Source organism: Syngnathus leptorhynchus, chromosome 17, assembly GCF_054491065.1.
Source record: "Syngnathus leptorhynchus isolate UIUO chromosome 17, UIUO_Slep, whole genome shotgun sequence".
NCBI classification, from domain to species: domain Eukaryota; kingdom Metazoa; phylum Chordata; class Actinopteri; order Syngnathiformes; family Syngnathidae; genus Syngnathus; species Syngnathus leptorhynchus.
In genome coordinates, this window is record NC_141211.1 from 7,444,339 (window position 1) to 7,469,567 (window position 25,229).

Consider the following 25,229-nt stretch of genomic DNA (forward strand, 5'->3'; position numbering starts at 1 on the left):
ACAAAGCAGAAACGCAACCTGGTTTGCATGATCATATTTTGGTAAAGACAAAAAAAGTATTTCTATCATATTGATTAGGTTTCAAAAACAAATTTTGATTATTTGAAATTGGAAATACATTCAAATAATAAATGAACAATTAATTGTATTCATTTTTGGTGTGTATCCTGTTCTATACAACAAGGCCTGTAAGTTGGGAATCTCTCCTAGCTGACTGGGCGAGAGGTGCGGTGCACCCCGAATCCATGCGAACACTAACAAAAATCAAAATATATTTGTGCTGTGTTTGTATGAACATAAATTGTTGAAATGAGTCCAACTCTGGCCAATATTCCACTGACAAAACACAATAATAGTCAAGTGACGGACTCAAATAGTAGCTGTGGTGGAGCAGCGCTTTTGTGAATGAAGTGCCTCTTGTTTTTGTTCTCGCCATCGTGTCTGTCTGTCTGTCTGTGGACAACATTGCCAACCAGACATCAGACATCACAGTTCAACAATCTTGATTGCAAAGCACATTCTTTGTTCTTCTGCCTGTGAGACACAAAGGTCAAATGTCTGTGCAGGTGATTGTTGACAAACTAAATCACGAGTTGCAATCAATTACAAACACTAGCGTTTACTTTTTTATTATTGGTCACCTGTGTAAGAGTGAAGGTATTAGTTTAAAGACGGCCTAGGGCATAACGGATATCAAAAGTATGGATGCTATTTGTCAACAAGAGCCTCGGCATTGTGTCATGCATTTTTGTACAACGTGACCCAACGTTAAAACGGCAGACCCCCACAGACTTGTTTACACCAGGCTGTCTATCTTTACTCTGCTAACGTGACAGCTGGGGGGGGGGGGGGACATCATTTGAAGTTTTACACCAGCATGGTTGCACAAAGGTTGACTTTGATGACAGTATGCCAAGTTCAAAGATAACACAAACGTCTCCTGCAGAAATGTACATTTATTCCCTCAAGTCATCAGTGCAAATTCAACATGAAATACAATGCAGCTAAAAATCATACACCCCTTGAGTTCCTCTATCTGTTGTGCGACTGGAGGATCTTATTTTGTGTGTGTATGGGGAATCCCTATGGGGGTACTCGTTCTTTTTCCATTTTATTTCATTTTTTACAGTGCATATATTTCATGTAATGCTATGTGCAGTAAAGACACACTTTAGCTTGGATACCTGGTTGTGATGTTTTCAGAGACACCACTGCTGAGACAGTAAGGTGCAATCACAGCGCACGTTAAGGACTAACAAAGATATAAGTCTTGATGTGTGCTGTAGGTGGAAAAAGTAATTATTGATGAAATGTAACTGCCCCTTGGTTTTACAGCCGAGAGCTTATTTATGCCTGAGAATTCGATTGTCTAAGCTTAGCAGAAAAAAATGTTATTTGGTGAGATCAATTACATTTCTAACTTATCTTTTGTGTTCCTTAACATGAAATAAAGAACCTGATGGGGGTGTGTTTGAATTTGGAAACAAATAAACTGAATACAGGTCCACAGCATATTGAATGAAGACAAAAAAAACAAGTGCATTAATTTGACACCAATGCTCCTTGTAATCAATTTATATTGAAAACTGATGAAATTGTTCATCCATGAGACTTCTAGGGGAGAAAAAGCAAACAATTGAAATTTACATTGATCAGCAAATGGATGAGTGATCCTTTTTTGGGGGGAATCCAAAACAAAAAACTCCTTTGACAAAAAGGGTGCAAAGGCAAATGCAACTACTAATCAATAAGTAGTAAAAAAAACTCAACAATGACAAAAGTGAAAGAAAATTCCAAACTGATGTAACATTATCACTTACTGAAACAGAAATATACATTATTTATCACCTTGGGAATAAATGTGCCTTGCTGCAATGAATTAACAATTATTAGATACAATCATCACTGACAGCTGCTCGTACATTAACAGCTGACATGCTGTCATAAAAATTCAAGTGCAAAAGACCCATAAAACAGTTAGCAGCAGCTAAAACTGCAGATTATTACAATACAATTGTGTTTGTGAAAACAAGGCATGGTACTGTCTGGTTTAGTCATCACTTCAGAGAGCATTAATTTACTTTTAAAATATGTATAATTGCCAGATATCGGATTTAAAGTGGGTTCAAGAAGCTGTAGCAAGTCTGCCATGGGTCCTTTGCGGCTTAATTCTACATTCATGAGCACAAGATTATTAACAGAACGTAAAAGTAGAGCTGTGGTGTCAGTGGCATGTTACCAACAAGATGGCAACAGGCTGGCCATCCGTCTTGCCAAATGGCCAGCATCATGTCTCAGTTACGCCTTCTACCGTTAGAATGGAGTATTACAATAACCCTCCCAAACTTAGAATTATGACGACACTTAAAGCAACATGGAAAAAAGAAGCCCTGTTCACATTTTATGGAAGATGTCAACTAGCCACTGGGGCTTAGTGGTTGCTAACTGACCATATTGGTCGTGTTTTAGGGGTATTTTGACTTTTAATGTATTCAGTCAACTCCTGGGCCTCATTTTGAAATAACGTGTGCCAAAAACAGAACATCAAGAGTAAGAGTCTTTTCTTTTTCAAAAAAAAAAAAAGTGTATCCTGCTTTTGGTCCCCTTCTTAAAGAAAGTTCCTTGTCAAGAGTTTATGCCACCGATGGGACAATCTAATAGCTGGCTGTGTGGTCACTCACATTCCGTATCCTCGCAAGGCAGAAGCGCTCATTTGTGAAACAAGTAGATTGGCCTTTGGAAACCTAAGGGAAGGAGTTGATCATGACATCAAACCAAAATGCAGAACAACTTCATGTAGATTTTTTTTTTTCTTAAACCAATAAATAATTCACTACCTCTTGCTAAACTCTTCGGCGTCCCGAGAAACTCACAACTGGTGAAGCCCACTTCATTGGTGAGATATGACGAAAATTGATCCGGCTTGAGGTGAATGCTGTTAAAGTTTCTGTTGATGTTATCCTAGTAAGCGGGAGAGAAAACATTCCTTTGATTAATCCATAGAAAATAGTCTTCCAATAAAAAGCCTCTCTGTCTTTACCGTCAGCTTCTTCCTCTTGATGTAGGACTGCCAGGGCTGTGGCTCCAGGATGAAGATGCCTCCGGGATGAAGATGCCTGTAAACTCTCTGGAAGAGTCGCTTGAGGCCGCTGTCCCCCCAGTTCAGGTGAACCCATTTGGTAACGCTCAGACACAGAATCACGTCATACTCTGGTCGTTGGGTCAAGAGCAGGTTATCGTTCTGCAGCACATAATTGGCCTGAAGCAAAAAGAGAAGTAAACATTCAACAACTTGCCTCCTGTAATGTTTATAAATAATAAATAATAATCAGCTCAGTTTACATAGGACGCCATTTTACCTTGATGAAGGACACATTAGCAGGGAACTCCCCGGGTTTTGCGGTGGACGATTCGGTAAGTGGAGGTGCAGCAATGGGCCCCCGGGAAATCTGCAGGGACAGAGGGAAAGAGCAGCTCCCGGCCTGATCGCTAAATACGTGCGTGGTTTTTTTTGTTTTGCCATCTTGTCGGGTCTTGACCTGTTCCGTGCTGCAAGAGTCTTTGTCGCCGGCCACCTCTGCCAGGCCGCCATCCCCTTGCAGCGCGTTGCCGTTTTCCCTGCTCTCCGTGTGCTTGGCCTCTTGCATCTGCATCTCGGAGAGGTAATGCCTGATGTTCTTGCGGGCGGCGTGCACCAACCCGTTGTCGATGTCCAAACCTAATATGCGGGCGGGGCGGAGGGTTTTGGCGATGTAGAGCGTAAGGTGGCCTGAGTTGCAGCCTAAATCCAGCACACGTTTCCCTTCAAACCACTCTGGACGGAGGATGTGTATCCGTGGGTCTTCGCTTGCGCTGGGGTTGCGGTAACCGTAATATTTGTTGTAGTTGCCGTACTGGAACTTCTTCTTCTGTTGCTCCCTGGCCTGTTTGTGGGGATGCTGGTGCTGGCGACCGCCCGCAGCGGATTTGGCTCCACTCTTGGGCGTGTGGAAGGAATTTTTGGATCCCCCAGGTTTATGATTTTGCTCAACGGGTACAGATTTTGCATTTGGGGTGGAGTGAGTCACAGGGGGTTCCATTTTGACAGAGTTGCGCCTACGCTTGCGCCTGCCCGTGTGCTGGTTGGCCCCCACCGGAAGGCAAGTGGAATCTTCGGCAGACATGGACGTGGCTTCTTCCTTTAAGTTGGACGAGTCGTCTGCAGAGTGGTCTTGAGAATCGCCCTCTCCACCGGAGACTCTGTCTGATACTTTAGAGATGTCAGGATTCGAACGTGTTACCGTACCGGGAAATGACACAGAGTGTCCAGTTTTGACCTCATTCTTTCCACAGTCTGAAACGTGTAACTGGGTTGAAAAGCTGCCACCATGATGCCTGTTGCGATGCCTCCTCCTTCCACCGCTCTTCAAAGGGGACACCAAGAAGCTGCTATCTCCTATGCAGCTGTTCAAATTGAGAGGATCTGTGATGTCCCTGGGGATGAGGATCTCCACAGGGTCTCGACTCTTTGCCGGCAACGGAGATGATTTCGGGGTCTCTGCATTCAGCGCCCTGTTGACCTCCTCATCCTGCAGGCTGTTGAGATTTAGTGGGTCAAAAATGTTACCACCCAGGAGGAAATTAGTGGGCAGGACAGAGTCACTCTCTGAGTTTGCCCGCCGTCTCCTTTTACCAGAACTCGGATGCTTGAAACTAAAGTTGGATGTGTTGCGACGCTTTGCCACTCTCATTTGTTGATGCTGTTTGGAGTTATGGAAGTTATTCCTGCGATTGATGCTCGTTTCGTTCCCTTTGGCTCTTGGCCCAGTGCCATCAGAGTGGCTCAGAGTGTCCACTGTGTTGGTGTGTCTGGGTGAAGCGGCGGTGCCTGGGACCGGGCACGAGGCCGCCAAGTCAGAAGCAGCCTCGGCTGCGCATTCCGCTAAAATTGATGCGCCGCTGCAACTTGCAGAACATTCTGAAAGCTGCAGAGACGAGGTTGAGCTAGCCTGTGGGCTAGCGGTTTTTACGGTGTCTTCGTCGACAGACATTGTGGTTGATTTCCAGAGCCACTTTGGACTTGGACACTTATATTGGATCTGAAAGTTAGCAAAGAGATCATATGGAAAAAGTCAGAAAAGCAACAATTTCATTTTTAACGGTAATCCTGACAACTAGTGTAATGTCACTGCTGTAATGTGACAGGTGCATGTGGAATTTTCTGAAATATGTATTGGGTAGTGGGCACTATAAACTCCTCTAAATCCTATTTTTCCAAAATCTGATTTGTAATATTATTAGTGCATTATATTCAACCAGACAAAAAAAAATTGAAAGTGTCATTTTTGGGGGGGAAACCTTGTCACGTTGCTACATCCAACAAGAACATAAAATATACTTATTCTACAAACAACACATAAGAAATAAATCTTTACAGTGGTCTCCCTGACAAAATCTATGAGGATAATTTGTTTTTCCCACTTAAACTTAACTACTATTAGATTACATTTGTGTGGCATTTAAGACAGGGCAGGGGTTAATGATATGGGGGGGAAAAGTTCGAGCCACTATGCTGGACAGTTATCCTGTTAGCATGTTAGCTCCTATCATCCGGGCCAACGTCGAATAAACGTTCAATTTAAAATACATCGATGACCACAGAAAGTGCCTAATTCGACTCGTAACGCCATAAGAATACCGTGTAACTCGAAGTATATTTCAAAAACGTACACCTTTTCGATCACAGTCCAGAGAGTGGACACCATCAAAATAATACACTCACCTCGCAGTTCTCCCCGCCTCCGGCTGGACTGTCACTAGCCGAGCTAATGTTAGCTAGCAGCTAACTAGCATACAAGTGGAACCACATCGATGCTAGCACGCAGCTAAAACACATATTAATGGTAATAATAACAACATAAACAGCGCGTGTGTCTGCGCTAGTCAGGACGTGGTGTGGGCTCTAGTACACAACACAGGCAAGAGCCACCACGGTACGTCCGCGATCAACTAGATACTCGTGTCAGGCAGCTAAGAGAATAAATGACAGTGGCGTTAGAGTCGGCATGGCGGCGCATCCGGGCGAGGGGATGTAGGTAGCTTCAAGGTAACGGCGGGGGGCGGACATGAGTTCGGCGCGGATTGATGGTGAGAGGCCGGCCTGATCCAAGGTAACCAGCAACCTATTTGACCCACAACACGATCACCATATGGACAGTAATATCACTACTACAAGCTCTATGGATACACTTTTCCCAGTCTTTTAGGGTTTATTATGTTTTCAATGGCGCTCCTGTTCTCTATGTCAAACTTTTTTCCCTGCAATATCCATTAATTAATTAACACTGCCAGAGTAAGAAAAAAGTTATTCCCATTACGTACATAAAAAAAAGCATAATATCTTGTGACATTCAAATCAAAACGTTAAGGAGAGTCTAATATTCTGTGACATCACTGACATGGTGTCTTGTCTGTTTATTTTCACTTAGCCTTTGGACTTCAATAAAGGAATACTGTTTTTCCTACAAAAGGCCACCAGGGGGAGACACCCTGACAGTTCGAATGTGTATTAAGGCTACCTTCCTTTTTATTTACACGTTTATTGAATAAATTGAACATACAACAGCTGTAAATACCATAGAACACATCATAAGTTGCAAATTGAGAATGAACAAAAAAATGCCATTATATGAAAAAATATCGAAATAATGTAAAACAAAACAAAAAACAATAACAATAGATCTAGGAAAATTATACACATGCAAGCTAGTCTTCTCCGCTTTCTTGTTCTGGAATGTACTCATTGATTGTAAGTACATCTCGAAGTACTTATTATTGTAATTTTGTAATTTTCAATGTACGATTATGCATGTAAAACTTTGCAATTATAATTATAATAATAATTATGATCTCCACATCAGTTTGTCCTATTATTTTCATGTTTGTGTGTTTAGAGGAGGCTGTTTTAACTTACACTTTGAACAAATATTTACTGATAGTTCTGCATAGGGTAGATAAAAAAAAATCAGACATCGATATTCTCTGCCCTTGATCTGACAGCTTGTTCTTAATTGGGCTCCAAATTAGTGACGCCGTTGGGTAAATGTGCCCCTCTCTCTAATCTCCATAAAGAGGGGGGAAAAGGGGAGAGGGTACCTGTTCCCCCGCTTATGTCAGTGTCTTTTCTCATGGAAATAGAGGTGCGGCCCTCGATTCCGGGCACCATCTGCCCTTCCTCAGGCTTTGGGCCCCAAGCACTCCAGACATGCTCTTTTGTTTGTGTGTGTCCAAGCAGAAAGTGGCGAGTACACGCGGCCCTTGTGCACCCACCCCAAAAAAAAAAGCGCTTTGCATCAAGAGCATCAGCCTGCTGTTCATTAGCCTTCATGTGACAGAAGAGAGTGGGAGGCTTCAAGCATGGCGTGTGTGTCCCATAACATTAGTTTGCCTTTGAGGCTTGGTCAGGCTTGTGATGTCATTCAAAGTAACCGTTGACTTGACAGTCAAATGCTCTTTTGTGATCCTGCGCGACAATCACAACATGTTGATTTCCAGCGAATATCACCATGTATGTTCTGCAAAAATTTACTTCTGCTAAATTTTTCAAATGTCTGTGATGTGACTCAAAGGAAGTAGACAGATCCTTTGGTGACCCTTTGCAAGACTGTTGTTATGCGGGACAATGATGTGGCAGATCAAAATGTCATCTGCAGTCCTGGAGAAAGAAACCGGATAATGCGGAGATAACCTTTTAATATAATCATACGAGTTGAAAATTATTCATCTGAAAACTGAGAAAGAGAAAGCCCTGATTTAAAAAAAAAAAAAACAACAGGTTACTAATTCATGAACTAAACTGGCTGCTGCACTGAAATATTCTGTAGTTTTCAAGCAGCAAATCTGACAAGACCTCGATAGTAGTGCAATATAGGAAGCAACAATATTGGCATTGACTTTCTCCAGCAAAGTTGCATGCACATTTTTGGACTGGTCAATGAATCATAAAGTGACCTCAGTATACTGGATCAGCCTCCTCATTTTCCAATCCCCACGCTGCCGGCTGCATTGAGATTAGTTATTGAACTGGTCAAGCAAAGGGAAACAAGGCCGCTTCAGAGACACGGCGCACAATAAGCCAGCTGTCAGAGGGAGGGGCTTTTCGGTTGTCATGGCTAGGGTGTTGCGTCGCCTCCACAGAGATGATAGGTGATCCTGTGCCAGTTTGACATGCTATCTATACTAACTGACATAAATCTTGATCTATTTATTTCAACATTACAATGACACTCATAAAAATGTCTTTTTATTTTATTTATTAACGACGACCATTTCTGGTCGGTGAGCTCACATCTCTTGATGATGCTTCCAACTGCATAATAATGACACTAGAGTATATTCATGAACATTAAAGTGTCTTTTCAAAGAGGCTCCACATGCCTCTCTGTTACTCTTTTATATTCAAAAGGTCATCCCAGCATCGTCCGAATGTCCTTTGAGGTATAAAAGAGGAATTAAATTCAAAAGATTCTGATCTTTGTCTACATTTGGTGATTTTTATTCTAATAGGCAAATGCCATTCTCTCAAGCACATTTCTATTCACATGCATCAGGTATGCTTCGTGTTAGCTCCCTCTGAGCCTTGTTATCCTCTTTGATGCAGCAGGTTGAAACGTGCCAGAAAACCTAAATTTCAAAACTTGGCAAGGCCTTCTGAAATATTAAGTGCACTACGTTTCAAATGAAGCTGTAATCTGTCATTACTAGGCTCAACTGCCCACGCTTCACTTGGACAATCAGTGAGAAAAAAAAAACATCAATATTTACCCGTGATCAACTGCATAGAGGCCCACTAACCTCAATTAAATTCCTTTTTTATTTTTGGTGGGGTGCAGGGTGGTAATCTGTCGTGCTAACACACATGGGCGCGCACACACACTAAAAGTAGTCGTGTTTGTGGATGCAGCTGTAGCATGCATGAGCGTGACCTATTATGTTCTGCATGCCAAGTTTACCAGTGAAAGGCTTAAAGAGGTTAATCTGATGTAGTAAAATGAAGCGCATTTAATAGACTGCCCATAGCAAACCTCAATGTAGTTCCATCATTAGATCTATTGATTCTATTTTATCCATTTGTATCTATAAGAGATTGAGCAAATCATGTATTTTTCTACCCTGTGTTGTTCTGTCCACCTCTTGTGTCTACTTTACGATGCTGGATTTGTCCTAGCAAATAAAAATTGCATTTGTCTATATTTTCAGTCATGGCTTAAGCTTAGCATTCCAAAAAGTAGATATGCCAAAGAAAGATGCGTGTCGGATTATACCTCATCTGCTTTATATCTTAGACCTATTTAAGATTAAACACATGGACCTTTGCTGAGAAGTTTAGGATGAATAAAAACTATTTAGAGATATATTTGCAGTGCTGATTATAAAATGTACATTTTCACGGTGTTGTCTTTTCAAATCTCCAGGCTCTCCATTCGAGTCAATGCTGTCTACTGAACAGCTATGTTGCTCTTCACCACGGAGTGTCGACATTACAGGCGTTGTCATGACAACCGGCCAGGATCCACAGGGCCTTGGTGAGGTTTCTACCTTGAGCTAGATGCTAGCCATGAGACTCAGCAGATGCTGCGCTCTTCAGCCAATCACAGGTGAGTTTGAGCAAAAAGATGACATCATAGGCAAATGAAAGCAAATACGGCCAGGCGTTTGGTTGCCATGTCTGCCTGCCTCTGAATCCTCGACAGCTGAAAAGATGACATTGCCTGCAATAAAGGAAAACTGATAGAATGCTATTTTTGGCTCTTATTAAATAGAGACGTGCATGCACATATTTCAAGCTTTTTATTCTATTTTGAATATCATTTGGCAGCATCTGCATATAAATGGGTCTTCAGAAATGGGGTTCGGGTAACTCTAACTTTAATCCTAACCCACAAAATATACTGAATAGAGAGTATACTATTTAATAGGCTAGTATTCGGTGTACTCTTTGTATTATTATTGTTACTCATTTACTATAATTTTTTCAACGCATAAAAAGAAAAAGAGCCAAAAATGGTCATTCTGTCCCGCCCTCCCGACCGTCTCACTCAGCAGGCTTGGGCTGTCAAACAGAAAACCAACAGTGTCTTACTCTTTGCTGGTTCCTCCCTCAGACCTGCTTCTCTCTTTAATATTCATCCTATCGACCAATAGGCCGAACGGGGCGGATGACGTCACGAGCTAGGGAACAAGCGCAGCCAGTGAAGCATCCAGCCAGCCTGCTGAACAAGCCTGCTTTAGGGTCAGGAACTGGTCTGACAAGAGAATGGCAATCCTGCCGTAAACCGTCAGTAGGACCAGGACGGAAGACGATGGTAATGGCTCATAGGCGAAACGCGTAGCGAGAGAATGTGAAGACATATTTCAGGTAATTCCCTTGGGTGTGTATGCAATATGAGGATGTTTTAGAGGGGGAGGCAGAAGAGGCGAGGAGGAGGACGGGAGAGGGAGGGGGACTATGTATGTCGGGGTGCTTTGTAGCCCTTTTTACCCATCTTCCAGTCTGCAATGGGCCCGGCTAAGGAAGCAGCTGTTTAATCTGCAGTATGTTCGAGCGGGATCCGCTGACTGCATTCATTAAAATAGGCTTGACGTGTTCCCTTTTTTTTTTTTTTTAATACCATCCCATATCTGCGCCCCCACCTCCGCTCCTCTGCATCTCATCAACTCTGCATGGCGAGAGCGTGCACCCCCTCGCAAATTAGAGATGGGGAGGTGTTTCTAATCAATAGTGGCATTTGTGTAGGCCGGCAGCAGCTGCAGTTGCAACCCCAAAAATATAAAGACTCCTGAATTTGACGGCGATATGTGCGGATGCTTCATATGCCCACCGATGCTCTTTTGTTACCTCTGCGTTGAGGCCTCACCACAAAGGATGAAAAATGTCTTTTGGGGGCTCAGTAATTATCCACACAAAGCTGGGACATGCCTCTGTCTCCTGGCTTTGACATGGACGTGTGCACCAGTTTCATGGCGGCACCACTGACAAGCAGATATACAACATCTGGTCACCTGACTTCTTTGGGGATGGGAGTGGGGGCGGGGTGCCGGTCCTGTGAGAGCCAAGCCGCTATCCTCCAGATTCTTCCACACCCCATCGATGGAGCACGATTGGACGGATGGGACCCAGATGAATCCATTTCCGCCACCATTTCGTGCTACTGAGCCAAAGTGAGCGATCCGTCCGTCTGTGAGACTTGTGAGGCGCAAGGCCTGCTGGGAAACCTGTTGTCTAGCTGTCAGGCGTGAGGGAGATTTTAGGGAGTCAACCCAGTGATGGAAGGGAGGGTGAGATGATAACAAGGAGAATTGGGGGATGGGTTCCAGAAGGTGTTACTCCCTGCTAACATTGGTCTGCTGTATATATTGATATTCAGTGGATGCTTCTCTTTGTGATTCTAACAACATAATGACACAGTTATGCCTTGGCCTCACATTTAAAAAGGCAATATTAAGTCGTCCCAGTTGAAGATGAGACCTACCGAGCTCGTCGACACAGACGTATTTATTCTCTTCCCTCTTCATTGTGCTCATAAAGTCGTCAAGCCTTCATTTTCAGATATTTAGCACAGGAACTGAGCTCTGTCTGCCCTCCACCCCCGAATTCACTCCGTTCAGTCTGTGTCTGTAGTCTCTGAAGGTTACATGCAACTCATGAAAATTTCATTGCTGAAAACAAGTAGGCAAAAGGTAAGATGTCCGATTGACACAATGCCTTACTGCAAAGAGTTGTAAAACTGCACCGGCCACTCAACCGTTTGTATAGTCAACAAATCTAACTGTGCGAGTGAAGGAGAACAAACGAGTTATGATGCATGTGTGTCAGTTCATTCCTTATTAGCGCTATGCTAATAAACAACTTTCAGTCTCCACTAAACTTGCAGATTTTGATAAATTCTGTCTTTCTCTGTTGCTTTGGGATTTGTCTTAGAAGTGATCCAAATATGAATCCTTATGCCAAATTCCGATTGTTTGACCTTGGCAGAGCTTTGCTCTCCATACCATTTAAAGAATAAAATCAAATAGTGGCTGATTTTATGATGGCCTATTTTTCCCCTTCCTGTGTTTGCATTTCTTTGGCCTCCTTCTGTTTTCCATTACGGCCGATGTAACCCAACACACGCAGCCTCTCTTACCTCGCCTCGGCTAACAAAAGCGGCAGAACATCGTCTTGGCCTGCAGCCCACTTAAAGTGGACTTTCTGAAATCTGATACACGCACATGGAGGCCTCCATCTGTTGGAGTCGGGGTGAGAGTTGCTGCTGGATAGCGTTATTGTTTCGTAAAGTTACCCGTGTCTTCTATCAATGCAGGAGTTAGGTGGGGTGTGTATTTGTTTTAGGGGCTAACTGACTGACTCCAGCAGTGTATTGTCGTAGGTGTGTCACTGTGTGTGTGTGTGTGTCATGGATTAGCATGTAGGATTGGAAGCCATCTGGCCATTTTGTTCACGCTGGGGAGGGGGAGTAAGTGCAAGAGATGGATGGAGGGAGACACACACTGACACATTGACACAGCTTCAGTCATAATCTGCCTACTTGATGTCTGCCGCTTCTTACAATGCGCTCGCATTCGTTTGTTTGTCGGAGACGCTTCAGTCCGATGCGTCAAACTCCAGCTGTAAATTTCACTTTGAGGACAGTCCACAGGGTTTTCTTGGAAGGGTTCAACGTTCTGGAAAGTTAGAGATGCAACACCCTTTAACTGGAAGATGACTCAGAGATGAACTGAGACGTGCCGAATATAAGGATGAAATGTTGCAGAGTTGGAAGAGGTTTAAGAGATTAGCAAGTTTCACTGGGTCAGGCGTTTTTGGAGGGGCTGGCGAAACTTGAATGTATCACTTCGGACAGGCCAGGGAATCGATTCGGGGAATTCAGAGAAAGACTGCAAACGCCCTCTCGTTGATTCACTTTTGAGTTTCCTGTGTGTTGTAAACGTACATTTTTGACAGCACTGACTTTGAATTACAGCGGATGAGAGCTGCACACGCTGCACGCTCCAGCTGCAGTATTTAACTGCTCTTAATTCCCGAAAAGCCGTTTTGGCGAGCGTATGATTTGAGCTCTGCAAATGCAGGTGAAAGGGAAGATCGCACACTGTTGCTTCGATCGCCTCCAGAGAGGTCTGTTTATTTTCTCAGCTGTAAGGAGGTGCAACTATTGTGTCCATGCTTTGTTAATTCACTTGCTAGCTAATATGAGGCTCACTAGAATGTGTATGGGGAAGGGGACTAGAATCATAACCAGCATTTTTTTTAAAAATTGATTCAATCTGATTATCACGAGAGTGCTCACACACCAACTACATTAGTTGCAATTTCATGTAATTCAACGTACGGGTTTTATAAGACCGTACCATATTGAGCACTTTTCTACTTTTCAATCATCTATTCCTCGAATGTGAGTGGAAATACACAAATAAACCCAAAACACTGCCTTAGGGGTCTTACTATCATGAGGCAAATGTAGGTTACAAATCTATTTCCTGTCCCTAAGCTCATTAGAATAAATTTGTTATATTTATGCTCCTGGCTTTCCTGCTCACACACGCGTGTAAGTTTATTGGTCAGCGTTTCATCACTGTCTGCTCTTGCTGCACTCTGGGTTGTTTTTTTTGTTTTTTTTGTCACAGGTCAATGACGCAACCGACAACAACACACCTTGATTGCACATGGTTGTCTAGCAGTTTGTGACTTGAAGCACACCCATGACGACACCTGTTCATCAAAACAGGCATTACAGCATGCTTGTGCAAGAAAATGCATTCATTTGTGATGTAGCATTATTGCTGCCAATCATGACCACTAATTGGAACTGCTGCCTGCGTGATGACACATCACTATTGTGAATCAAATTCATTTTGACCAGTTCTTTGAATTTAAAGTGTGCTTGAAAATGGAAATAAATGGAAAGCTCCACAACGGGGAGCTTCTTGCCTGTCAAAATAAAAGACTTATCACCGCGATAAGCTTTCAATAACGTGTCTCTACGGAGGAATTGTTGCTTCTTCCAAACAGACAACTTGTCATGTTAATGCGCCAAAAATGCTTTCAGGATCCTACAGATGTTGTCTACTTGACAGGGAGAGAGAATTTACCTTGTGCCGTTCAAAATAGCTTGTTAAGATATGTGTGGTCTTATGTGTGCTTATGCGAGTGTGAGTACGATAAAGCGACATGCAGCTAAATATTAAATGGCAGACAGTCTGGGTTCTCACCGCTCCTCAGCGGGGGTGGGGGCGATTGGTGGGAGGATGAGAGAGTTTGGTGGTGAATAAATTAGTCTGCAGAGTGGACTAACCAGTTTTCTCAGTTGGTTTCATCACAGGGACGTTATCCCTCAAGCGTATGTGCTCATCAACTGAATCCTTAAAAAAACTGGAATAGGGAGACCAGCCAGGAAAAACTAAGGCCACCTGTATGAAGAAGATGAAATTCTTGCTTTCCACAAATTTGAGGCAATCCTTGAAAAGGCCCCAATCGGTTCAAAGAAGATCAGACAGTGACATCTGGCTAGTGACTAATAATAGCCCCCTGCTAACTGATTAGAGATGTTTGTGCTCGGCGCTGCATGCAAACGAGCGACTGAGGGATGATAGTTTACTACAGGTTTGTTTTTGCAAAAAAGAAATCTGACAAGAAGTATGCAAAATAGAAGTCGTCAGAACTCAGCTCAGGGCTCAGGACATTAAAGTAGAAGTGCACGCGGTCAGACAATCCATTAGTTTAGCCTTTGATATTGTGTAATCATGCTCTAGTTGGCATATTATGACAGAATATAGGCCTTTTATGGCAATACAAGATGTTAGCATATTCAGAGGCGTGGACTAAACCCGCTAAAAATAGACATTTACAAGTTTCTCAACAAATGTGTCCCAACTATTGCTTCAAAGCATCGGGCTAACACCAGCGCCCATCTCTTTAAGGACCCATCCCTCTTCAGCGAGGCCATTACCGGGCGGCCATGGATTCAAGATTAGAGGCTCTTCCTGAGTTAGCAGTTCAAATTCAGCATTAATGTTTGAAAGGCCAGCTCCGCGTGGTGAGATCAATTTTACATGAGAGGGAAATGTGAAAACATTCATAGTAATTTCTGTCTGAATCTTGAAGTGTCAGGCTTGTTTTTAAATACATTTCCGATAGCACGGTTAGCAAAGGATACTGACACAATCACTCGATTTTTAAATCGGAGCTTGCAAGCTATTTTCTTATGATAGGGGCATTATCCTTTACCTCTGCTCAACCATGTTAGAGAGGTCTGAGCCCTCCATTTTGCTGCCTTTGTTCATCAGGTAGGTTAAATAGTAATGTTTTGATCGTTTAATGCTGATTATTCATCACACTAAGGTCTGGTAAACATAATGACTTTTTGGGACTGCATGCTTTATCTGAAGCTATTTTCTCCTGTAGTGCCAAAAGAAGCATCCTGTCTTTATGTTCTTTTTTTTTTTTTTTTTAACGGTCATGATATGTTGCAAGGTATACAGTGAGAGTCATGTGCATGTCAGCTGAGTTCATTATGTGGTGTTGTTACTATCGATCAATTTTCCCTCTGTAATTGGTGACCAGATAGTGATGTCCCATTGATCGTATCTCAGTTGCACTTGTCATAAGCCATGGGTCATGACCACTCCTCACAATGATATCGTCATCAGTTGCATGCGATGATGGTGAGTCAAATACTATATACACTGTATTATGATTAATGTTACATTTATGAGTTAAGCAGAAAAATACATGTTTTTATCCATCTCACGGGACGGCCATTTTGCTTTGTACAGCCACTTGCTGTCGACTAAAAAATGACATCACAGTGCCGAAGGGCTCAGGTACCAAGTGCCAAGGTTTACCTACTTTCTGGATTTGGTCATGTGATATTCACAAGTTCAGCAGTTAGGCAGTGTGATGTCATTTCCACCTGCATTTTCATGAGATGGAAATACATTTTTCACAAATGCAATCCTAATCAGAATCGCCACTGTGTTGAGTGACGATACAATGGTCTGGCTTCCAACCTCCCGTTGTTGTCAGACGGACCGCACGGCTTTAGACGGTAAACACTGTCACAGACCCAACTAGAAAATATCTTTCTAAAAATATATTAATGAGCTCAACATTTCCATTATAGTTTGCCCTTCTCATACTCGTAGGCAACAATGGAAATGAATTTTAAAGGCATCCTTTGTTCCAAAGGTTTTGCTTTGTAATAAACAGCCACATGAGATGAAAGATTATAATGTCCTTCCTTGGTGTCCCTTGAAACTGACACTGCTTTTGCACCAAACTTCCTGACTGGCAGACATCTTATCAATTAATCAATCAGGGGTTGGACTAATCCCCGTACTTCCCCAGAATCTTAATTCTGCATCTTGCCGAACGATTTTAGACAATCTGTTCTGTGCCTCGGTTTTTAAATCAAAATCCTTAAAGCCAGAAATGTCTCTCTGAGGCTGAGCCATTATGTCCTATGAAAAGAAAAGCCACATGAAATAGTTTTAGATCATCATAAAGGCTTACTTGTGATTCGCTAGATTTATAGTGCTCACTGCGTAAGAGCTCTGGGGGTGGCTTTTGTTTGATAATGTAGGTCTCTATGATGGGGGCGGCCCCGGCTGGCCCGCTTTTCTGGGACAATCGTACCGCACATGATGGGCTTGGCCTCAGGGCGAGGCAGTGAAGGAGTTTCACATTCTAGTGGGATGGAAAACAAATTTGACTGTTAAAAATCTGGAGGTTGGCAAGTGGGAGAAATTTCAATGTACTTTACAAGACTGGTTCTTCAAGCAGGTTCCTGCTGTTCGAATGATAAATAAGGCCAAAGCGCAGACCACTTTGCACCAAGAACTGTTCCACGCATGTGTATGCAATGTGATCTGTCTGATGTGACAGTCACATTACCCCAATTCCGCTGCCTCACAAAGCAGCTGACCAGAAAAGGAACTGTGTCGTGTACATCACTAGACCTTTGGCACCATTTTGTGTACAGGAAACAGGAAGTGCTACCAAATGCTAAGATTTTACAGAGTTCTCTGCATAGACTTTGCAAAAACATTTCTCTTTTCTAGGACATTGTGAGTGCTACTAAAGATGTCTGATAGTGTCGATATTGAAGAGAAACCACCAGCCCCCCCCTTGAGAATGAACAGTAGTTCCAGAGACTCTTCATCAGTGAATCCCGCCTCTAAACCGCTTCCAATGGCTCCTGAAGAGAAAATCAAGAAGGTGCGCCTGCGTTCCATCTTCCCCGGAGGTGATAAGAGTGAGTACCCGTCGTCTCGTTTCACCTTCACGTTTTGAGTGGCTCCTACTAATGTTCATGATGTCCCATAGCAAACAAGAAGAAGGAGAAGGAGCGTCCCGAGATATCCCTTCCGTCCGACTTTGAACACACCATTCATGTCGGCTTTGATGCAGTAACGGGAGAATTCACAGTGAGTCTCAAATTTCAACAGCAACATTAAGAAACATCACATTTGATTTTTTAATTGATATAAAAGTCTGAACCTCCGAAATGAACTCCCTTTACTTGGTTGCAGGGCATCCCGGAGCAATGGGCGCGTCTCCTACAGACCTCCAACATCACCAAGCTGGAGCAGAAGAAGAACCCACAGGCTGTATTGGATGTCCTCAAGTTCTACGACTCAAAAGAGACAGTCAACAACCAGAAGTACATGAGCTTCACCTCGGGAGGTACGGAACTCCAAAATGCAAACAATTTTCAAGACCAAAAAATACAAGACATCCACAGTATTTGAATGAGATCATGTTTTTCTATTTCAGACAAGTCAGCCCATGGTTATATAGCAGCAAACACTCTGGTGAGTTATTTTATAATTATGGTTTAATAAGTCTTCAATAAAGTAAAGCATATTTTAGCCCAAATACTGTAAAAGCCCAACAGGTAAGTTTTAACATTTTGTGCACTGGATTCATCCAAGTGACTATGGGAGTGCACTCATTTCCCTTTCATGGGCAAAAGTGCACATTCCACTCGATACTTTCCCAGTAATTCCCTTTGCAGCCATTCCAGACTCCAGTCCATTTTTCACTCCAAAACTGATCTTGTGTGAGAACCACTGCTGCTCCTAGTTTATTTTTCCGATCTACTTAACTAGATTTTGAAATACAAACAATAGCCCGGCTTCAGCAAAGACTCCCGCTAGGCTGACCTCATTTCTAGCGTTGACCAGAGTAATCTATGCTTTTAATGCCTTTCTCCGCACACCCGCTCAGCCAGCCGGGTGAAGAAGCGCAATCCGAGTCTGGCGAGTGGGGATTCGCCGCCTCGGGGCCAAGCGGGCTGGGATCATGCAGGGCTGCTGCGCGGATATTGCCAGCGAAGGGCAGGCGAGGGTGGCAGTAAGCCCAAGAGGTTGCGTGCGAGAGCGTATATGAGGGCGTCTCAAGACGGTTGCGTTGGTTCTCTGCCCTGCAGACAGGATTCAAGCGCGCCTGAATCTAGAGCCTCCCATGAAACGTATTGAGGCAGATCCGAGCGATGGACTCTGCTCTGAACTTGTGCTATAGATGGATCTTCGTGTGTCCAGCAGGCAGAACTATTAAAAAAAAAAAGTGGAAGCAAAGAAGTTCAAAGTAGTGCTTCATTCATCACGCCACATCCGGAGCTCAGTTTTACAGACGTCCATCCCTCAGCAGTGACCCCCACCCCTTGCCCCTCCCTCCCCCCTGCAGTCCACTCTCTCTTCAACACTGTGTGGGTTTGTTTTGAGTAAATCCTCCCATTCTCAACCTTCACATTCAGAACCGACTGCTGTCGTCTGGGCCTCCTGTCAGCCTTAGAACCTGCAGCGCATTATTTGACAAGGTAACTCCTCCATATTACTATTGCACATCTCTGCATTGGCTTTCAAGGGCCAATCATTTGATCTAAATTATGCCCACTAAGCGAGTGCAAAAAATATCATCACTCTCTACTGACATGGCGGCTGCAGTCATTGGTTAATTCTTGATGAATTCATCATGTCAGGGGTTTGTATGAGTTAGAAGCATGTTCTCTCCGACTCACTTTGAAAAGTCTCCCTTGTAACTTCATCACCATTGACGACATAACCGCATGGCCTTTTTTTTTTTTTTTAATTGAAAGACAAAAAAAAAAAAAATCCCTACTTAGAAACATTCAGACTGTAATTTGTGCACTGCACTGTTGACCAAATCCTTCTTGAAGCGGGTCAGAGGCCTAGTGGGCTTCAACGAAGCACCGGGTCTTTCCACCAGAATTAAGCTGCACTGCTTCATTTATGCATGACATGAACCTGAATGTTTCCATAAGAGGAAAATGATCTAAGGCTAACTGACTTTTGGATGGGGTGGCGGGGTTACTCATAATAAAATTGTCTCAAGCATATTAATGTCGATTTTTGGTGAAAGGTATCCTCAGGTTGTCTGCAGGTCATCGAGGCATTGCACTTTACTGCAATGTTGCAGCATGTTTGATCCACTTAGCATAGTGGAATACGTAAGCGTGGCCCTCAGAAAGTGCATTGTCATCCCCGGTTCTTGGCACACAGAACCTAACCCCGCTCTGACAAAAGTGCACCTTTTTCCTTGAGCTCTTAGTCGGCTGCTAACACTTTCCTGCCCTTTAGCGCAATTGTGCCTGACAATTGCGCTGCTTCATTTTCCTCCCACATTTAATAAAATGACATGTCTCATTTCCAGGATTTTTTTTTTTTAGGTTAATAAGATGAATTCTAACAAACTTGGCACATCTTCCGGTTTGGGTTTCATTGGCTTGGGACGATTTATGATGTCATACATGTTTTTCCATCCAGCAGGGTGCCAAAACGTCTACGTCAGAACCCCCGATTGCTCCCCCTGTGTCAGAAGAGGAGGATGAGGAGGAAGAGGAAGAAGAGGAGGAGGAAGAGGAGGAGGAGGATGACGACGACGAACTTCCTCCCGTCATTGCACCTCGACCCGAGCACACAAAATCTGTGCGTTTGATTTATAGCATGAGCGAGCACAGTCCAAACTTGCAGAATCCAACCTTGCCATGATGATCTCTTTTAGATCTACACGCGTTCAGTCATGGACCCGCCCAAGCCTCCCACTCCCATCAAAGAGGTTGTGACCCCACCCGAGTCACAGGTCCAGCCCGACAACACATCGAGCACAATGTATCGCCACACTGACCGCCAGAGGAAGAAGTCCAAAATGACAGATGAGGAGATTCTGGAGAGACTCAGTATGTGTCTTTACAGACATGATTCTTGCCACGTGTACCTAATAATATGACCAGTGAGCATACAAGTGACTTGACACTTTCTTAATTGTACTATGAAAACGCTTTGGCTTAATTTAAAAAATTAGATAGGCAAAGGATATTTGCCATGCACTCATGTTTTTTTTTATGCATTTACACACCCACACATATAGTAACACGCAACACGCATAATCATTATGCATGTGTTTTGTCTCTGACTCAGGGAGTATCGTGAGTGTGGGGGATCCCAAAAAGAAGTACACACGCTTTGAGAAAATAGGACAAGGGTAAGTGTGTGTGTGCGTTAAAATGGAAACCTGGTTTTATTACATTTAACAATAGTGACCTCACATTATTAGCATGTCTAAAAATTAAATCAGGCCTTTGTTTCTGGTCTGATGGTTAAGTCGGAAATGTGATGCGCTGGAGGTCTTGTGAATCATTGTCATGTGCCAACTTCAAATTGAATTCGCCCTCAAGCGTTGTCATTGAATTAAATTGAATTAAATCAGCTTAACAGTTCCATTGCAAATTTTGATGAGTACTTCCTGTTTGTTTTTACGCCTAATCAATCATATAAAATCATCTACCTGTTTATTGATATCATTTCTTTGTCTCCAGCGCTTCTGGCACTGTGTATACAGCCATCGACATAGCAACCGGCCAAGAGGTAAGTGACGATTGTGGTTCTAATTCTTCAAATATTAATAGTTCATTGTTGTGAACGACATTTTGTTTTTTCATCTCTCTACCCACAATAGGTGGCCATCAAGCAGATGAACCTTCAGCAGCAACCCAAGAAGGAGTTGATCATCAATGAGATCTTGGTGATGAGGGAAAACAAAAACTCCAATATAGTGAATTACCTGGACAGGTCAGTGATTACATTTATGGTGTTGCTGCACTAAAGTGCATTCAATCAGATTGTGTGTCATTATTATGCTGATCAGCATTATTTATAGATTACATTACTGCTGTTGAAGAATGAAGAACAGTGATGGTAATGGAAATAATTCTATTCTGCTTTTATCAGTTACTTGGTAGGAGACGAACTGTGGGTAGTGATGGAATATTTGGCCGGAGGCTCGTTGACAGATGTCGTGACTGAGACCTGCATGGACGAGGGCCAGATTGCAGCAGTTTGTAGAGAGGTAAGAGACGCAGATCAAGCCTCAGCAGCAACACTCCCTCTCTCCCAACTGTCACATGACCTTTACTCAGAGATGGAAAATGGAAACATTTGAAATCGAGCATCTCAGATGTTTCTGCTGGCTGAAGACAAATTCCCACAGACACATTCCAACATCTTGCATAGTCATCAATGCTGAAAAGGAGCGAGCATAATCGTTCCGGCCCTGTTGGGATGAATTTAAGATTTGTGGTTTTGCGATAGTCACCAAAGAAGACTGACCGCTGATTCCATGCAGTTTATTGATTTAAGATTAAAAATGTCTTTGTATTCTCATCAGTGTCTTCAAGCCTTGGATTTCCTGCACTCCAACCAGGTGATCCACAGAGACATAAAAAGTGACAACATCCTTTTGGGAATGGATGGATCTGTCAAACTCAGTAAGTTGTTGATTCTTATCTGAGGTAAAAAAATAAAAAAAAAAGTTGATTTCAAGTAATGTCACTGATGGATTTTTCCAACAGCCGACTTCGGCTTCTGCGCCCAGATAACTCCAGAGCAGAACAAGCGCAGTACAATGGTGGGAACGCCCTACTGGATGGCACCAGAGGTGGTGACCCGGAAGGCTTACGGCCCAAAAGTGGACATCTGGTCTCTGGGAATCATGGCCATTGAAATGGTGGAGGGAGAACCTCCATATCTGAATGAAAATCCTCTCAGGGTAAGAATTGTCTGAAAAAGGAGGTTCATTAACCATACAGGCAAGGAGATAAATTATTTACATTTCCTCCCTCCATTTTGATCATGTCCGTCTTTGCAGGCATTGTACCTGATAGCTACCAACGGGACGCCCGAGCTTCAGAACCCAGAGAGACTGTCGTCTGTCTTCAGAGACTTCCTAAATCGCTGCCTGGAGATGGATGTGGACCGCAGAGGTTCTGCCAAGGAGCTGCTTCAGGTAAAACTCAAGTATAATAGATAGAAGGCTAATGGAATCTACATTTGGTTCCCTAATAAAAGCTTGTTCGTGCTTGACTCGCAATTGTCCTCATCTTTCGATTACGTTATGTTCTTTTTCCTCCCCAGCATTCATTCCTCAAGCTGGCCAAGCCTCTGTCCAGCCTGACGCCTCTGATTGTAGCTGCCAAGGAAGCCATAAAGAACAGCAGTCGCTAGCGGGCATCTTCTGTTCTCACCCAAGGCCGGCGCCCTCCCTGCTCGGGGTGCACAATGTGTGGTGGTTGGGGGGGGGGGGCTGCTGGTTGGATCTCTGTGACCCCCCCCCCCCCCCCTTCTCAAACGCCGTCATCCCCCCCACCGGCACCGACCCCAGCCCACCCGTACAAACGTCAGATGAGCGGCGGCCTTGCAGCCTCTCGGCACCGTGCTGCTAAAAAGACCTTTTTGTTTACGTTTTCAGCACTCTGTACATGTAGAGATGTCTGTCACTTGTCTGCGTGTGTGTGTGTGTGTGTGTGTGTGTGTGTGTGTGTGTGAGTGAGTGTGCACAAATGTCTAGCATCTGTAGGGAGGGGTGTACAACTGCTTCCAAACCAAAAAAAGAGGAGGGGGGGGGGCAAGACCCTCAAAGAGGAGCTTTTGGTAGAGTTTCCTCTTCCTCTTGTGTCATCCGTGTGGAAAACACATCATGCCTCCATCTACAGTGTCACTCAAGGACCCAAACTGTGCTCATATGACTGGTGGTGGTGCTTATAGCAGCTGTGTGTGTGTGTGTGTGTGTGTGTGTGTGTGTGTGTGTGTGTGTGTGTGTGTGTGTGTGTGTGTGTGTGTGTGTGTGTGTGTGTGTGTGTGTGTGTGTGTGTGTGTGTGTGTGTGTGTGTGTGTGTGTGTGCGTGCGTGCGTGCGCATGTGTGTAAAAGTGCAGTTACAAGGGGAAAGTCATAATTAATTTTACCTGACCAAAGTTGGATTTGAGCATTCTTCATCGATCCTGCTTTATTTTAGCTTAGCATTGCTCTTATTTAATAACAGTGAAGTGTTTGTCATTTTTCAAATCTGGCCTAAAACTGGCTCCCATTTCAGATCAAATCAATCTAAATCAAATCAAATATTCAATGGTGTTGTTCAATATGGTATAAGGACATATTTAACCTTGATCCAATATGCTTTAAGACTCCTTTTAACATTCAGGGTTGTTATGTTACTAAGCCGCTCTTAGTTGCAAATTAGCATGCAAGTACATTGCCAATTTTGTACCTCATATAATATTTACAATATTTCATTGATTATTTTAAAATGTGTACAAATACTCAGTAGCATCTTTTGTTTGCATGAATTTTATTTTGTACATTATTGCTCAATATGTCTCGACAGTTAAACAAACTAACTTAATCCCGTTAAAATGGTTTACTATAATCCTCCTGAACATCAATTTTGAATGAATAAGTAAATTATTTGTTGTTTTTATTGCTGAAAAATATTTGATTGTCGTTGGGACTAAATGCCAAAAATATGCCCTCAAAAATCCTTGTGGAAATATTGAATACATAATGTTAATGTGCAATTAATATTCAATATTTCAACTTTTTATGTCCCCTTTCTCTTGGTATTATTGTTATTATTTTTATTATTATTTCAACTTTTTGAGACCATCAAAAAGCCTCCGTCCAGGTCTCTAAAATGTTTTCTCCCTCTGTGACTTTGCTGTGATTGGTGGACTTTTCAGTCAGTCCAATCATTGATGTCAATCATAATAACAACACTACCTATCGGTTGTGATGTCGCTCTTGTGTGTGTGTGCATGTTTAATATTATTGTCACAATCTGAAGATACATTATTAAACAGCTGGTTATTACCTTGCTGATCAACACTAAAATTGTGCATAATATAATTGGGAAGCTAGCAATTGTTATATTCCTCATTTTAATGTTTAAACAAAGTAAAGGGTGGCCTTTTATTTGAAACAATCACCAATCCCGGCACAAATACCATACAGTATCCAGACTTGTTTTTATTGGTGTATCCCCATGTAGCTACACCACCGAGTGCGCGCTGCGCTCTCTTGTCTTCCTATCTCTGTGCGACATTTCACCCTAATAAATTGTGAGTTTCCGAGGGCTACCTCAGTCAAGTCCTCCGTCCTGACATCGAGGTGTGTGGGGAATTGCTCAGACACATTTTGTACCTTCATTGTACAGCAAAGGTCTACAACATTGAGTGATGTGACACGAGTCATGCATGTTAAACAACCAACTGTACACTGTCTCATTGTTCACTTAGGTTAAGATTGTTAGGATATATGCAGCGGTTACAAAATGTCTACACACCCCTCTTTGAATGTTTTTTTTTGTTTTTTTTATCATACAGAATGAGGCAATGGCAAATCGTTTAGAAACTGTTTCCGCGTTTGCTGTATGATCTGGACAACTGAATTGTATAACAAGTCAGGATAATTTGACATATTTTGAGTTAATCGTAGGCACTTAAAATGGAGGCAGTTGTGTGCTAACTCCCACGTAACATGATTTCAGATACGATTGATAATATCCCTAATCAGGTGAATCTAGCCTCACATACGTGGGTGTGCACACTTGTGCAACCATATTAGTTAAAGCTAGAAACTTCAAATCATTTTTGTTTTTTCTACCACATTTGAACAGGGGTGTGTAGACTTTTTGTATCCACTGTATGTACAGTATGTAATGTATGTATGTATGTAAATATGAAAGAGGGAACCATCCCCTCTCCCCTCACCAACCCCCCCTTTTTTTCAAATGATGTAACTTAAAAATAAGACATTTCAGGTTGCTTTATAATATGTATCAGTCGATGTTTTGCACTCTGCAAATGGAACAAAAGAAGCAACACGCACACCCTCTGCACTCCA

General features: G+C 42.9%; 2 protein-coding genes across 7 annotated transcripts; one reads left to right on the forward strand and one right to left on the reverse strand.

Moving 5' to 3' along the window:
• Positions 1-637: 637 nt before the first annotated feature.
• mepcea (methylphosphate capping enzyme a) lies at positions 638-6,430 on the reverse strand. 3 transcript variants are annotated; one of them, XM_085936829.1, is made up of 6 exons: positions 5,712-5,741; positions 3,540-5,078; positions 3,360-3,449; positions 3,041-3,259; positions 2,838-2,961; positions 639-2,744 (listed from the first exon to the last, which is right to left on the reverse strand). In XM_085936829.1, exons 2-6 carry the CDS (start codon positions 5,028-5,030, stop codon positions 2,710-2,712), a joined length of 1,959 nt encoding a protein of 652 aa, XP_085792955.1. In that variant the 5' UTR covers positions 5,031-5,078; positions 5,712-5,741; the 3' UTR covers positions 639-2,709. The 3 variants fall into 3 exon arrangements, with proteins under 3 accessions (XP_085792953.1, XP_085792955.1, XP_085792954.1); XM_085936827.1 differs by having other exon boundaries at positions 638-2,744; positions 3,360-5,078; positions 5,712-5,743; XM_085936828.1 differs by lacking the exon at positions 5,712-5,741 and adding an exon at positions 5,762-6,430 and having other exon boundaries at positions 3,360-5,078.
• LOC147043544 (serine/threonine-protein kinase PAK 3) lies at positions 5,831-24,218 on the forward strand. 4 transcript variants are annotated; one of them, XM_085936834.1, is made up of 18 exons: positions 5,831-6,149; positions 9,453-9,635; positions 10,183-10,396; positions 17,095-17,288; positions 17,360-17,460; positions 17,566-17,719; positions 17,810-17,847; positions 18,792-18,854; positions 19,825-19,983; positions 20,060-20,234; positions 20,476-20,539; positions 20,874-20,922; positions 21,014-21,126; positions 21,286-21,403; positions 21,722-21,821; positions 21,906-22,102; positions 22,202-22,339; positions 22,468-24,218. In XM_085936834.1, exons 4-18 carry the CDS (start codon positions 17,117-17,119, stop codon positions 22,555-22,557), a joined length of 1,731 nt encoding a protein of 576 aa, XP_085792960.1. In that variant the 5' UTR covers positions 5,831-6,149; positions 9,453-9,635; positions 10,183-10,396; positions 17,095-17,116; the 3' UTR covers positions 22,558-24,218. The 4 variants fall into 4 exon arrangements, with proteins under 4 accessions (XP_085792960.1, XP_085792963.1, XP_085792959.1 ...); XM_085936833.1 differs by having other exon boundaries at positions 5,832-6,149; positions 19,822-19,983; XM_085936837.1 differs by lacking the exon at positions 18,792-18,854.
• The last annotated feature ends 1,011 nt before the right edge of the window (positions 24,219-25,229 follow it).

Coding starts and splice junctions, on each gene's coding strand:
- mepcea (XM_085936827.1), bottom strand. CDS start 5,030: ATGTCTGTCGACGAAGACACCGTAAAAACCGCTAGCCCACAGGCTAGC. Junction 3,260..3,359: donor CTAATGTGTCCTTCATCAAG/GTAAAATGGCGT, acceptor TTTTTGCTTCAG/GCCAATTATGTGCTGCAGAA. Junction 2,962..3,040: donor TCAAGAGGAAGAAGCTGACG/GTAAAGACAGAG, acceptor CCCGCTTACTAG/GATAACATCAACAGAAACTT.
- LOC147043544 (XM_085936833.1), top strand. CDS start 17,117: ATGTCTGATAGTGTCGATATTGAAGAGAAACCACCAGCCCCCCCCTTG. Junction 21,404..21,721: donor TTGCAGCAGTTTGTAGAGAG/GTAAGAGACGCA, acceptor TATTCTCATCAG/TGTCTTCAAGCCTTGGATTT. Junction 22,340..22,467: donor CTGCCAAGGAGCTGCTTCAG/GTAAAACTCAAG, acceptor TTTCCTCCCCAG/CATTCATTCCTCAAGCTGGC.